At 41.0% G+C, this 16,428-nt stretch overlaps 1 protein-coding gene across 2 annotated transcripts in view; it reads right to left on the bottom strand.

The window, feature by feature from the left end:
* Positions 1-16,428, bottom strand: part of Rab3gap2 (RAB3 GTPase activating non-catalytic protein subunit 2) — an 81,940-nt gene that overhangs the window by 53,789 nt on the left and 11,723 nt on the right. For both annotated transcript variants that reach the window (XM_057770362.1, XM_057770364.1), the window contains exon 2: positions 10,324-10,388. In XM_057770362.1, coding sequence (XP_057626345.1) covers positions 10,324-10,388 — 65 coding nt within the window. The remainder of the gene's footprint in view (positions 1-10,323; positions 10,389-16,428) is intronic.

Raw genomic sequence — 16,428 nt, 5'->3', positions numbered from 1 at the left:
TTGGTAGCTGGGAAGATGCAGGCTCACTGCTCAAATACAAGAACCTTTGCCTACCAGTTAGGTTTCTGGAAAAACCTACCTACAATAATGGTCCACGGTCACTCCTATTGCTCCCTGAAGCCAGTGATCCTAAAATAACACTACTAACTGAAAAGATGGCTAATTTCCCAAATGAGGCAAAAAAATAAAAAATAAAAATAAAGAAAACAAAGTACCTCACGCTTAAGTGGCCACAGGCCCTGGAGAAGGCACTCGCTCTAACCCAGGGCTTCGTCATATCCTTAACAGTCTTCTTTTTGGTTTTCAGCCTACAAATTTGTCAGATGAATCGTTCTTTCAAGATGTGTCAGATGATACTCCTGCAGCACCATAACCAGCCTTTGCTTGCAGACAGCTGCTACCACGCCGATGAATCATCGTTTGCCTGATGTCTACGGGTGTCTCCACTGCTGTATGAAGCAGCCAGGGCAGTTTCTCCATTTGCACGCTTGACCTTGGATGTTCTTTCATGTTCTTTCCAAGTTGTTTATTACAGGGGTGCCAGGACAATCCAGTGTTCTCAGGATCTGTCCGCATACTCACTGTAGTTCTAGTGGGTGGCCACCAAACTCAAAAATATTCACTTGCACTTTCTGAAAGCAAGAAAGGCAATGCAAAAGCAAGGTCCCCCGGCTGTGTTTCCTGCAGTCTACTTCTAATTTATGTTATGCCCAATGCTTTTCAAACTTCCTTTTTCCTTCCTTTCTTGGGGTAAGGTATGGTGGGATCTCTTGCCCCCACACAAAATTCTACAGAACAGTTCAAAAGACTAGACAGAGCAGAGATGGCAAAGCTACACAGCCCCTCTGACGAACCCTTTGGCTCACACACAGAGCCAGCATAGAAAGACCAAAGTCTGAACCACTCAATTTAAAGATCTTATGGTCTTCTCAAAATCAAAATGGAGCAAAGCATGAACTCTGATTTGGTTATAATAAAAAAAGCCTCCAACAAGGAAAAGTGTGACAAAAAAAAAAAAAAAAACCCTATACTCTGAATCTCGATTTTTTAAAAAGATTTATTTAAGTTAGTTATGTATACAACATTCTGCTTGCATATATGCTCGCACACCAGAAGAGGGCACCAGATCTCATTACAGATGGTTGTGAGCCACCATGTGGTTGCTGGGAATTGAACTCAGGACCTCTGAAAGAGTAGCCAGTGCTCTTAACCACTGAGCCATCTCTCCAGTCCTGAATCTTGATTTTTTACAATAGAGGAAGTCAGTAACTTTACAGTTTACTTCACAGGAAACTCAGGATTATTTGTTATTACTTTCCTGGTTTTGGAAACCAGGAGTGAGCCCAGAGCCTAGGGTGCAACAGGCAAGTGCACCCCCAGTCTATTGTTATTTATGTCTGTAAACTGTAGAGTGAAATACTATTTTATAAGATTTTGCAAGTGTCCACTTACTTGCCCATTCAACTGTCTATATAGAAAAAGCCAACATGGAAAAATCCCTGGCATTGGTAATGATAATTGTTATTAGTGTTGGAGAGTAAAACGCTTCCATTTTTATGTAATACCTGAGTTTTCTGTAATAATCATGGCAAAACAATTTTGTTTTTATTAAAAGCTGGATGTCACAATGAATTACAATGGAATTCCAAACCTAACAACAGATGTGTCTCTATTTCCTGAATAAATATTTGACACTAAATACTGACAGTAAATCTCTTTACTCCATCAGGTGCTGTGTGGTACAAGGAAGTTCCAAATAATAATCTACTCAGAGACTCTGCCATTTAGTTCTTAGAGCAACATGATCAATAAATAATAACAATTAAGTGTCCAGTTTAAGTCAGAATAGATCTAATAGCTAAATCAAATGCTTTAAGCTGCTATTAGATTTTAGAAACAATAAAAAGTATTAAGTGCTCGCCAAAAAGATTTATATATTGAGAACATAAGATGACCAATGTCACTCACAAGTGAAATAAAAGACTAAAACATTAACAAGCATTTCATACTATCCCAAAATTAAAGTTTGCTAATATAGTGGGGGTCCAACAATTTAGAATATATTTAAAGGTTAGAACCCCATTAAAAAAATCAACAACACAATGTATTCACTTCTTAGTATTTTGTCTCTCAGTCTTTAAGTTTTTTAAATGAATACAAAGTAGACAATAGCACTCAACTGGCCAAAAGTAGCTGGGGAGCTTGCTCAGCAGAGGAAGGGCTTGCTATGAAAGCATGACCAGAGTTAGGATCCTCGGGATCTATGTCAAAGTCAGGTGGGTATGGAAGCCTGCCAACAATTGCAGCACTCTGAAGGTGGCGACCTGAGTAAGCTGACTAGCTAGGCTAACCAGACGAGCCACATCTTAGACCTTGCCTCAATGAAGAGGGTGGAGAGCAACTGAGAAAAACACCTGATGCCAATCCCGGGCCTCAGGAGTACTCATGTACACACAGGCAGAGACTGGAGAACCACACTAAAACCTCTGCATTCCTGACAGTTTGAGCGGAATCACGCTTTGCTCTGGGTGACCATTCTCTGGGCAGAAACTATCTGGTGGGAACCTTCAGCCCCCACCCATTGAGCATACCTCTGCCCCCAAATGAAAACCAAGACTGTGTCCACACGATGTCAAATCACTGTCCTTGTTCAGAGGGAACAAAAAACCACTTCTGAATGAGAATGACTAGGTTACACTTGGCTCACATTAGTAATAAAGAAAGGCCATTGGCTAAAAAAGTATTTCTCAGAGTCAAAGGTCCAAGCTCCTAGAGAGAACTGGCCTTGGAAAAGAGACTGTGGTCACCTTCCGGGACCTTAGCATGGCTGGAAAGCCCTCTTCTGCCTTTAGCTAAGTTGGCTGAGTCCTGTGTTGCAGATTGATGGCGGAAGCGCAGAGGCCAGCTGAGGAGGGCTGAGGGAGCTCTGAGCCCCGGGGCTGGGCTGCAGTCAGAGCCTTTCTAGAACCAAAGGGTGGGGCGCCAGAGGATGGCGGAAGTCACAAAATAATCCCACACTAGTTTCGAATTATGAATAATAAAGGGTTATTTATTTAAGGGAAACTTACAGATCACTGTCCTAGATAACAGTCCTCTGGCGAACAGGAACAGAGTCTAGCAGGGGAAGTGAGAGCCGGAAGCAAGAGAGTGAGCACATGCTTTACAGCCCCCTTTACAGGATAAGAGGCCACGCCCCAGTGGGCTGGTATCTTAAATGCTATTGGCTGAAGGAGTGGAATGTGTTCCCACAGCAGCAGATGCCATCAAAGTGTAATAGAAGTAAAGCAATACAGCTGGAGATTTTCCAGAACCATCTCAAATGATACTCTAAAAACTTTTAATCTGCATGAGTTATATTCCAATTTTTGGCCTATAAACAAACATTTCTCCAGGGCCTCTTTCCAATCTGCATACTTTCATTCCCTAATAATTTAATAAATCATGATTGCCCTTGAAAATCATGTTACACATGATTTTTGGAAAACAGATGGAAAACACTTCAAAGTACTTTGAGCAGAAATTCTCCATGCTGCCCACTGGAGCTGAGGACCTGGGCAGAACTTTCCTAGGTCCATTCCTATCCTGTCTACTATTTGGTTACGATGGAGTCAGCCAATTCTATCCTTCCTACCACTTACTCTAATGCACCAATGAAAGAACACCTTACCAATTTAGGTTAACTTAAGCCTCCATGAGCGTCTTCCAAAACTGTCTCAGGCCCCTTTACAGCTTGAGACTGAACAAACATTCTATGTTCATCACTGACTTCCTACAGCAAAGCAATCATAGTCCCAACCAAAAGCTCTTGCAACGCTAGCAAATAAAACACAAACCCTTGCAAAGTGATTTACTGTGCTCACAGCACTGCCGTTGATCTCCTGGACAGTAAGTTTGTTTATTTTCTATTCCAGGTTCCCCAAGTCAGCCATGCCCTTACCATGATACTACCAATCTGTTACTATTGAGGAAGACTGTTACACTTTTTCTTACATCCCAGTTCATCCTGAATATCTATCTGTTTCTGCTTGTCTCCTCACTCTCACTGCACTTCCTTGTAGACAAGTAGGAATTCATCAGTTGTAATCTTTTCATTTGCCCAATTAGAGCTGTGATCAATTAAACAGGGAAACATTACTTTGAACACTGTATACATTGAATTGTATTCCCCCTGGCATCTTAACTTAGATATTTAAGCAGTAGCCCCATGTGTCTCTACTGAGCATAGGGATTATAAGAAGAAGTTTATGTTAATTGAGGTCCTGAGGGCTGCACCTTATAGGACTATAGGACTCATATCCTAAGAAGAGATATGTGGGCAGAACACATATCCACAGTCCACACTTGTTCACAGAGAAGCCAATGAGGACACAGGAGCACAGCGTCTGGAGCAGCCAGAGGAGGCGCAAGACCTGGCATCTTGATCTTCAACCATGACAAAATAAATATTTGTTCTTTAAGTGATCCAGTCTGTGGGTGTGTTATGGCAGTCTGACCAGACAATTATAAGGTGAAATATCTATAGGAAAAAGATAAACCTAAACCTCGAAGGCCACTAGTATCATAGTCATAGACTTGAATATGGCTCTTACTGATGCAGATACTGGAATATCATTTTATTGTTTTGTTTGGAGAAAGAGGATTTTATTGTTCAGTGACACTATTGTTAAAAGCATATAGAAAATATGTCTGGAAAGATTGCTCAGTGGTTAAGAATGCTTATCATTTTTCCAGGAAATACAAGTTCAGTTCCTAGCACCCATGTTGAGTAGTTCACAACCACCTGTAACTCTAGTTCCAGGCAGGCAGGCAGGCACACACAGACACACTCACACACACACATGTACATGCAATCACACATGTTGACATACACACATGCAGACACATACACAATTTTTTTAAACCCAGGAAAAAGTACTTTGCTTTCTTTTAGATATAGCTGAGTGTGAGAAAGACAAGACAACCTGAGAAACAAGCCCAGGAAATACAACCAGGTTTCTGCTATTTCCAAGCAATTCACAGCGCAGGCAGGAAGGAGCCTCACTGATGACAAACCAAACTGGATAGAAGCCCAGAGGAGGGTCTCTTCTATGCCTTCTCTACAAGCTAGGGGCCGGCAGTGGAGCCAGTTGTGCCCAACTTGGGGCACATGCCCCTCAAGCTCTTGATGCACTTGGCGCTGCCGATGATTTTGCGCTCCACAGTGAGCTAGAAAGTAGGTCAAGCACGAGTGAAGATTCAGGCTACAGTTGTTTGGTCCCTCGAGGTTTTAGTTCACACTGACCAACGGACTCTTGAAAGTAGACAGTGACCACAGACCAGACCTCCCCAGTCATGAACTGGTTTCTCGGCATGACTGAGATTCTCCCAGGAAGAAGCCAAACCCTTCTGTAGTGAAAGGCCCTCTTGCCACCGTTTTTATCTGCATCGCCCTTCAAAGTGGCTTTAATGCCTTCTTTGGAGAGAGAAGTCACTGTAACCAGAGTTCCCCCACAAAGGTGACAGTGCCAAACGCTTTGAGATTCAGCTTTATGAGCTGGCGGGACAGCTGTGGTCGTCACAGAGTAGAAGCACGCACAGGGACTCCTCTCCTAGATCACGGACACAAACGTCTTGGTGGGACTCCACACTGGCTCGCTGCAGTTTTTCCTCCTTACGATCCTTTCCAGATGCCACACTCTTCATTTTGACCGTGTTCCCCGTGTCACCGTGGTTCACGGCGTTTAGCTCACTGCTTTGTTCTTCTTGCTGCTGTCACTCCCCGCAGGGTGACCTCCACTCCACTGGGTCCAACACTTGTTACAGCTGACAGCTCAGAACAACAGCAAAACAGGTTTCTCCTTTGTTAAAATTTTTTTTTCAGATTCCCAGTATTAAATCTCTCAAATATGAAAGCCTTTTACTCTTTCAAGTCATCAAAATGAGAACCAACTTTCAAAGTGATGAGAGGTATAGAGAAATAAAAAGCACCCTGGAGTTCATACTGTTTTCTGCTGCGCTCAAGAGACACGAGCTGGCCTCCAGGTAAGCAGCACTCAGTTTTGGTGGCTGCTGCTTCCCTTACTCTTTGAAAGTTCTGTCAGCTGTCATGCCACTGCTGCACCAAGGACTAGCTCTCCAAAGATGGAGCAACGGAAGCAAATGCTGACTTTGCTCCACTATTCACCATAGTCTCTGCCCAGTGGCAGCTGAGAATACCTTTAGTGTTTACAGATACAGTGCCTTGACACAAGAGCAAGTGAACAGCAAGACATTCTACTCCCACTGTTGACGCCATCTTTAATGTGGCAAAACCCTGTTACGTTCTTGGGGAAGTTTGAGGTCTGTTCCTAGTGACAATTCTGGCAGTCCTGGTATAGCTCTGAGAGTGAAATAATGAAAAGGAGAAAGACTTCCAGACCACAAACAAATGATGTAGTTAAGAACTATGAATAGGTAGAAACCAGTCAGTCCTGTTTTAATTGTGCATGAGATGCTCAGAACAGGTAAATCCATACATAGAAAGTAAATCAGTTGTTACTGGAGGGCAGGTAATGTATTTTGGGGGTTCTTCTAGGGTAATTAAAATATTATGGACTTAGATCATGATGATAGTTACAGAACTTTGAGAATACTAAGAAAATTGAGTTATATACCGAAAGGTGAATTACATGGTATGTGAGTCATGTCAATATAATATACATTTAACATAACAATACCGATACAAATCTAAGTGATTGAAATGGTACCCTAACATTTGTTTAACACAAAAGAATGGAATAAAGAGAAGACAGTGATGGTCAATCCTGGTTATCACTGACTGGAACTGGGAAGAACCTCACAACCGGTCACCAGGCGCTGAGTGGGAGTTAGTTTCCACTCTGTCATCTGAAGTGGGAAGGCCCATCTTAAAACGAGGGCAGCACCTTCCAATGCAAGCCACACAAAGAGGTCTTAGAAAATGTGCTGGTTTTTGTCCTTTCCTCTATTCCTGCTGGCAGGCAGCTCATTCACCCTACTACTGAAAGCCTTTACTGATACAAGGATCCTGCTTCTTCAGGCTTCCAACATGGACTGACAGTGGCTCCTCGGGCGCTCCGAGGCCAGCAGAACCACACTGAACTGCTGAGGTGGTACCTGCACGAACTAGGCAGTTACAGGCTCTTGGCCTCCAGGACGAAGACAGTGAGTGTCAAGGTACTCAGACCCTGTCATGTGCCAGCCTAAGACAGTGAGTGTCAGAGTACTCAGACCCTGTCATGTGCCAGCCTAAGACAGTGAGTGTCAGAGTACTCAGACCCTGTCATGTGCCAGCCTAAGACAGTGAGTGTCAGAGTACTCAGACCCTGTCATGTGCCAGCCTAAGACAGTGATTGTCGGAGTACTCAGACCATGTTGTGTGCCAGCCAAAGACAGTGATTGCCTGAGTACTCAGACCATGTCATGTGCCAGCCTAAGACAGTGACTGTTGGAGTACTAAACCAACCTAATACGTCCCGTTCTAATAATAGTCACTCTTGATTGTTGTTCCTTAGGGAACACTAATAAAGGAACTAAAAAATGACTAGGCATACACAAAACAAATAGCCAAATGGCAGATGAGAATTTAACTTCACCAATAATCACATAAAATATGAAGAAATTATTTAATAAATGCCAAAAGTATCAAGCTGACTAAACAGGCAATATGCAACTATCTATTAAAGACAAAATTTAGCCTCAAAACCAGACGTTAGTTAAAATGGAAAGGAAGGGAAAGAGACAGTCATGGAAAAGCAACGCCTGTGTGAGAAGCAGAGAGGCCAGGCATTAGCACGCATCACCAGGGACACTGGTCTACTTCAGAGCAGGAGTACCATAGAGTAAGACACACGTAAATGGAAACACTCCACAGCAGAATTGCTCAGGACAGGAAGCAACACCGACAAAGCTCAAGGAGGAGGCAAGCCCACGAGAATACACAGAAATTTCCACGTTCTCCTCTCACTAGCAGAAAGAACAGAAATCAGGGAGAACACAGAAGAGAGGAGCGGACCAACCTAACTGAAGGCAGGGAACCCTTCCCTGTGAACAGAGATGAACATCTTATACAACAGCCCATGTATGAAGCCATAAAGTAGGCCTTGAAGAGTTAAACTGTTGGGAAGACCATAACAGAAATTCTCTGAAGACACTGGGGTGAAATAGGAAATAGTTAATAGAAAGAAATCTGATAAATTCCCATTAAGAGTCTTCCTTATCTGCAGCTCCACTTCTGTGACTTGAGTTATTCAAAGCCAGTTGTGGTCCAAGGGATAAGTGGAACACTCCAGGAATGAACCAGTATAGGTTTTAATTGTGTGTGTTCTGAGTTATGTAATGAAACCACACACTGACCCACTCCACGATGCCCTGGTGTCCTGAAGCTGTGAACTCTGCTTTTGTCCAGCACATTGCCACTCACCCATTAGTCTCCTTATAGCCATTTTGGCTATTAAAGCAACAGTCTGAACATCAGAGAGCATATGTTTACGAAACTCTTATTCTAATTAATACTGGTCCACAAATGCTAGGGTAATGATGCTTGCAATTCTATATAGCATATTGTTAAAATGTTTCCACTTCATTATTGGTTATTATTGTTTACATCTCACTGCATCTAACTTATAAATTAAACTTTTTCAAAGGTATGTACATATTGAATAAATACTGCACATAGGGCTCACAGCTGTCCATGATGCCCACAGGAGGTCTTAGGAATAGTACCCCTCCTCAAGGGAGACTACTCTATCTACAAATTAAGTAACACACTTCCAACAGATCAAAAAGGAAGCCAAAAGAAATCAGAAAACAGTCTGAACTAAGTAAAATTGAAAACACACATCAAAACCTGAGTGCATAGATAAATATGTAGATTTATATTAGAAAGGAAATTGATTTAAAATAAGTAATCTATAATGACATTTTAAGAAGCTAAGAACAAACTCAAAGTAAAGAGAATTAAAGATATAAATAGAGACAATAAAACAGAAAAAATACTGAAGTTACTGAAACTCAAGTTTTGAAACTGCTAGAACAAAAGCTAAAAAAATTTTGGTAGAATAACCAATGGAAAAGAGAGAAAAATAAAAATACCAAAATCATGGTACACAATGAGAAATTACCCAAATCACAGAATGGAAGAGAAGTCTCTCTACATACATAAAAGTCAGTGATTACAGAAACAACTATTACTAGGGTCATATCACCCTATTCTAGCCAGGAAATGATGTGGTTTTTAAGAAAAGCTGTTTCCCCAGAACAGCAAGGGAAGATCCAAGTATTTTCCTCCCTCTGCTCCCAAAGAATGCCCCCACACTGCCTGTGACAGAAACAAGCCAGCCAGCCAGAAGTGGAGAGCCTGATGACACACAGAGCTCAATGACTTGATCCAACAACCTAGAAGCTGCCCTGACTCTGGGTTTCCTTCCGTGTGACGCTGTCTATCTTGACGACTAAGATGCACAGAGACTTGGTCTACTCTGGCCAATGATGCAGTGATGCAGTCTCAGCACCTAGAACATGACAGGCACAATAAATGACTCATGAAGAATAAAGACTCCTACAGCAGTGAACGTTCTCTGTCTAGCCCACCATTATGGTTCTACCGAGCCCCCAGTGGCAAGTTAGACACTTAACCTCCAATGTGAAATGAGGAGTTGAGAACCAAGAAGAAGTGAAGTCATAAAGGCAGAGTGAACAAATTAATGCTGCTATCATGGGATGGGGTTGTTATAATAGGAGTGGGGAGGGGGAAATTTGGATATTTGGATTCTACACACACACACACACATACACACACACACATACACACACACTCCTTTTTCCTTTGTCTCTCATTCATCTTTTGCCATGCTATGAGGCAGCAAAAAGGGCACTCTCAAATGCTAAGCCCTTCATATTGGATTTGAACTGGCCCTCCAGGACTACAGTCAATGAATTACATATAAAGTCTCAGGTCCTTTGTGGTAGCATAGATTACAGTGCCCAACTATTGTAGTCATTAAGTTCCTTAAAAGCAAGAATCTAGTTAGTTACTACTAACTAAACATAAAAACAATTGTGACAAAGGTTTTTTTAAAATGTCAACTTAACACTGAAATATGCCACTACCCTTACAAAAGGAAAATGTAACTATCAAAAACCATGCACGGCAGCAGCTCAGAGGGTAAAGGCACTTATTATGCAAGCCTGGTGACCTGAATTCAATTCCTGGAAGCCATTAAAGGTGAAAGGAGAGAAGTGGCTCCACAAAGTTGTCCTCCGACCTCCACACATGCCCCTTCCACACACAAATAAAAACGAAACCATGCATTTATAAAGACTTACGGTTTCCTGGGGTTCTGTTTCTTCCCATGCTCCCCAACTATCATCTTCCCAGTTTGATGATTTACCTAGAGAGAAGAAGGGAGGAAGAGAGGGGTTGAGAGAGGGAAGGAGAGAGAGGGAGAGAACATATAAAATTAAAAGGCTTAACATTTTTAAACATTTTTTTCTAAACATAACAGAAACAAGTTATTTTTCATTTGGTTGGTGGTTTTTGTTGTTATTTTTAAGACAGGGTCTCACTATGTAGTTCTGGCTACCCTGGAACTTGTTATGTAGACCAGGCTGGCCTTGAATTCTGCCTCCTGAGCACTTGACTCACACCCAGCAGAGGCAGTTGCTGTAAAAGGAAGAATGTGATTGTAAGCTGTGCTACCTCAGGATTTGACATACATAGTCAAGAAACATATAACCTATTTAATTTCCAAATATATGTCTAGTAAAACTATGTACAAGTTATTTAAATCTTAAAATATTGGACATTGAGCCAGGCGGTGGTGGCGCATGCCTTTAATCCCAGCACTCGGGAGGCAGAGGCATGCGGATCTCTGTGAGTTCGAGGCCAGCCTGGTCTACAAGAGCTAGTTCCAGGACAGGCACCAAAAACTTCAGAGAAATCCTGTCTCAAAAAATCAAAAAAAAAAAAAATGGACATTGAGTAGATCTGCATTTGAATCAAATGTAAAGGTGAGTTTAAAAATTAATCTGGCCATGGTGACACAGGCCTGTAATTACAGCTCTTAGGAGGTAGAGGCAGAAGGATCAACTGTTCAGAAATTCAAGGCCAGCCTTGACTACATAGCCAAGTTTGAGGAAGTCTAGGCCACCCCAGACCCTGTCTCAAAAAAACTACACACACACAAATTTTAACAAATATTTGTTACTTAAAGAAAACACATATACAGCAACAAAGATCTAAATTTTCACACAGATGTTTGCAAAGTGAATTGTTGTTTCCTGATAGGACGAGGTATCCATGGAAACAACCTTTATTCTGAAACAAGACAACCCCCGTAGTCCTCCCTTTTTGTTACTCTTGTTTCTTATATCTGAGACAATATCTTCTAGATTAAAATATATTCACTAAAATATGCAACAAGGAATTAAAAAACTCAGGTAAATTGGGAAAGCACCATGTCTTGCACTGCTAATGTTGATTTTATATAATTTGCTTAGAATTTACCGGAAACAATAAAATTATCATATCCAAGTAACCAGAGACAAGAATGGGATACTCTATCACCCCAAATTAAAACACCAATGAAGTTCCAATGAGACTCAGGCCTGAGACTCGGACTGTAGATGTGCCACTTGAACTGTATCGAGTTTTTACTTATGAAATGCATTATGAAATACCTAATGCTTGCTCCAATTCCGGATGCGGAGGAAGCAAAGCACCTCCTCCGTCACTTTGAACTGTGGGGTGCATAAGGACTGAACCAGACAGTGTCTCGGGGCTCTGTATCTGAGACGTAAGCTCTCACTGTCAGCCATCATGATTTAGCCATCAAATATAACAACCATGAAGTAGAAATAAAATATATTTATGCAATCAGCTTTCAAACCCTGAGTGGAAGTCATCACAAAAGATGAGCAGAATCCTGACTAACAGGAAAAGACGCAATGAGAACATTCACTTACACATTTGGCTTTAAAGGTTGCTGAAACAAAGGATGCAGATGATTTAAAAGGGTTACAGTCTGGCACTTGGAATCGCTGCTGAATTAGCTTGAAGTAACAACAGTCTAATCTCCAGTACTTAAATGCCAAATAATTACTTCCTAAAATTCCAAATACACTACTAGGCATATATTAAGTCCTAAAATAGCACCACGTTTTGATTAAAATCACACAATCTATAGATTTCCATACAAGTCAATTAGCAATTGCTCTGTTAAATACCATGTACCAAACCTTGTAGTAGGAGCTAAGAAAAGATAACAAATCCCTTGCTTTTAAGGAATCTATGATCTTATGCAGGATGTAGATGGACACTTAACTATACCAATAAGTGCTGTAACTGTCGGTACCTTGGGCAAGAGAGTGAAATATTTCATAGGTGTACAAATGTATACACACATATACTCTGTGAATAATTGTTATCATTATTTATTAAGATTTTGTTTTTATTTATCAGTGTGAGTATATGTGCATGTGTATATGAGCATCTGTGTGACTGAATATGCACAGGTGTGTGAGTGAGCATGGGGACACACACGAAGAAGGCATCAGATCCCTTGGAGCTAGAGTTACAGGTGTTTTTAAAACTACCAAACATGGATGCTAGAAACTTAGTTTGGATCCTGGGAAGAGCAGCCAGTGTTCTTAACAGATGACCCATCTCTCTAGCCCCTATTTATTTTTGAGACCAGTCTTGCTACAGAGCCCTAGCTGACCTTAAACTAATGGTCCTCCTGCCTCTGCCTCCCAAGTACTGGGATTACAGATATATGACACCACAGATGGCCAAAATAGTGTCTTTACAAAGTAGCTAGAAAATTTTCAGATTAACGGAAAAACACGAACATTCGGCAAAGCCTCAATGCACAGAGCACTGGTGAGGACTCGAGATGCCCGAGCGCTGCAACACAGCGATTCACTGAAACATCAAAAGGTTCCTCCACAATTTAATGCTACAATGGGAAAACAGATTCCTCAGAAGTTCAAATAGTGTGGCCTAGGTCACAGAAGTGAGTGACAACCTAGGACTGAAGCTCAATTCTGCCATCGTTGCACAACTCATGCCCCAAGACTCGGGCTATGCATCCTTCCATGTGGCTCCTGGCAAGGACAAGAGAAACCCTGGAGCCCACAGAGGAGCAAAGTGATAGAGGGGTCTTTCTCTGAAACAGACTAGCCTGGATTTACTACACAGCTAAGATGACCCTTAAGCTTCTGGCCCTCCTGCCCCCACAGATTGCTAGGATCACAAGTGGCCACACCACATCAGGGCCACACAGTTCTATGAATCAAAGCCAGGGCTTCATGCATGCTGAGCACTCTCGACTGAGCTAGAGCCCCAGCCTGTGTGTGTTTGTTTCTTTTAACTAGTTTTTAAAATAGAAATATCCCCTTGATACTGGAACTTTAAAGAGAGGCTTTAAAAACTTGAACAGAGAAACCCTGTTTTTTATATACAAATATATACATAATCTTGAACAATTTGCCAGGAATGGTGATACAAACCTTTAAATTCCAGCACTCTAAACACAAGCGAGCAGATCTCTGAGTTAGAAGCTAGCCAGCCTGATCTACATATTGAGTTCCAGGCCAGCCAGGGCTACACAATGAGACAATGTCTTAAAATCCTTTGGACAATTAAATTTTGTGGGTTTTTGGCAATATAATTCATTAAACACTCTCTTTATTCATTTTACTACATCACCAAAACCAACTATCTCACTGTGGGTTGGTTGAGACAACTTAGCCAAGCTATTAATCATTTTAGAAACTAGATGGTGGTGGCGCACACCTTTAACCCCCTGCACTCGGGAGGCAGAGGCAGGCAGATATCTAAGTCCAAGGCCAGCCTGGTCTACAAAGTGAGTTACAGGACAGCCAGTGCTATACAGAGAAACCCTGTCTCAAATAACTGAAAAATACAGAACGGTTTTGGAATATGCATTTTGTCTCTTAAGCAAGAAATTTAAGTCCATGGTTCACATTTAAAATTGCTATAAAGCTATGTAAATATCAAATTATCAGAACATCAAAACAACCTTGCAGAATAAAAGCCCTTCAGGAAGTCTATCATTCATTCATTCTTTAACATCTTTTCCACGCTAGACAGCAGACACAAAAGAAGTAAATTTCCAAAGAGCTCGGTTCAAGTACATAATCTCTGCTGAATGCACAACACTATAAAAAGAATTTTATTTCCCTTTATATTCGTATAAAAAGAACCTGACTCAGTTCACAAATGACTCATACAATCAAGCGGAAGACGGCAGTTATTTGAATTTCCTGCCCCTACAGAGACCCAGTATCTTCATGCTTCAATTCAAAAAATGCCCAAAGAGAAAGATTCTGAGAAATACATTATTTGTTTCAATGAAGGTTTACCCACTTTTCAGTGTCTGGCTAGAAAACTGTTTTCAACTGAAGGAAAAGAAAAATTAATTGGGCAGTTCCTGCTATCACGGGAATATTTTCTCAAAGTCATTAGACTATAGACAGATTAAAGAGGGCTGAGGAGATAGCTTGGGGGAGGGGGTAAAGTATTCACTGAGCAAGTATGAGGACCTAAGCAATCTTCAAGACCTGCATTTTAAAAAAATGCCATCTACATCATGAGTAGAGTTTCTCTACAGACTGATCATTGATCAAAGTTATAGGTAAGCAAAGCAATGTTTTTAACATTAAATTGTGATCTATATAATTTTATTTTAATATGGAACATTTCTGTAAAATCTGAGGTCTTATAAAGTTCATGTAATCATGAGGAAATAAGATTAATTTGGCCAGGTGGTGGTGATGCATGTCTTTAATCTCAGCACTTGGGAGGCAGAGTAAGGTGGATCTCAGTGAGTCTGGTGTACAGAGAAAGTTCCAGGACAGCCAGGACTGTTATAGCAAAACCTGGTCTCAAAAAACCAAGAAAAAAAAAGATTAGTTTGTTTAACATATTATAAATTATTATAAAGGAAAGCTAAAAATATTCTATCGTGGTTGTCTCTTGGGCGAGTAACTCAATTTGTTATCTTTTGAAGGCTAAAATAATTTAAAAGTCCTAAGCCTTGGTCTGACTTAAAATGTAAGTGTGTGGTGGAGTCAGGACCTTGAGTGGACAACTTCTGGGGAGATGCAGTAGCAGTGTGATGACCCAAACACCACTACCCACCACACCACACCACACCGGTAGCTACCCAGTTTGCATCATGAGCTGTGTGGTACTTGTTTACATCAAATGCTAGAGTACACACTATAGGAAATTTGCAATTGTGCTTTTGCCCATTAAATAAGTAGCAGCCACTCAATATCCAAAAGTAATTCTTTGACATTATCACCAATGCCTGTGTCTCTCATTTTGTCAAAGTATAACCCAACAAAACTGATCAGAAAAAAATAAACCAGCAACCACATTTGTTGGTTGCTGGTCAAAAACCCAGAATTATAGCTTTCCTGCCAGGTTCCCTTTGGATAAAAAGATGAAATAATGAGTTAGGGTGACTGGTGTCTTGGAGGTCTGTTTGAGAGGTCTGCATGGGTCCAGGACTCTAGTCCTTGACTCATCCCCCACCTTTCACATATATGAGGCGAATAGTCCAGGGATCATATCTTAGGAACACTATCGAAGGGCTAAACATCATTTTCTCCTCAGTTTGCCGTCAAACTGTCTACTCACTGGCAGAAGTCTTCAATAGTAGCCACATGCATAATTTTAAATTAATTAGCAATTGTATTTAAAAGTAAGGACTAAAATGAACACTATATTTTAATATACTATATCCAGTGCTATCATTCCAATACATAAGTGAAATCACTCATGAGGTGTTTTGTATTATTTTCTCATATTAAGTCTTAGAACTTAGTGTGCTCTGTGCTTTGAGCACATCTTGTCTGTACTAGCCGCATTCCAAATGCTCACCAGAACACATGACCAATGAACATGGTGTAAGTAAAATAAGGCAAGTCTGGCGTAAGGAATGATTATCAGGCTGTCTGCAATGGATTCCAGATTTTACCCTGCAGAGGTATAGGAGCTTGGGCAGTTTCACTAATCTCTTGTGCCTCACTTTCCCCCTTAGCAGGATGGAGCTAATAACTGCATCTGCTCACAGAAATGTGAGAGTTGTGAGGAGCACTGAGGACCATGACTAATCACTTCAGAATAACCAACCTGCACACATGGCATTCCCATCCACACTCTGCCTACCCTATCATGTTAGTCAACCACATGCCTTCCTATGTGATTATCTTGCCAGAGGTGATTTCCTTAGGGCTCACATTAATTCTCCACGAACTTTGCTTATAGATGATTTTACATCAAGGATCAAAACAATCTTTTAAAACAAATTTTCCATAAAATATTGTTACATCATTAAATTCTATTGCAATTAGTGAGGCAAAGTAACTTAAAAGTACTGATTCCTAACCTTAGCTTTTATT

This window comes from Chionomys nivalis, chromosome 5 (genome assembly GCF_950005125.1).
Source record: "Chionomys nivalis chromosome 5, mChiNiv1.1, whole genome shotgun sequence".
Taxonomy (NCBI): Eukaryota; Metazoa; Chordata; class Mammalia; order Rodentia; family Cricetidae; genus Chionomys; species Chionomys nivalis.
The sequence above is the reverse complement of the archived record's forward strand: the minus strand, read 5'-3'. Positions and strand labels throughout refer to the sequence as shown.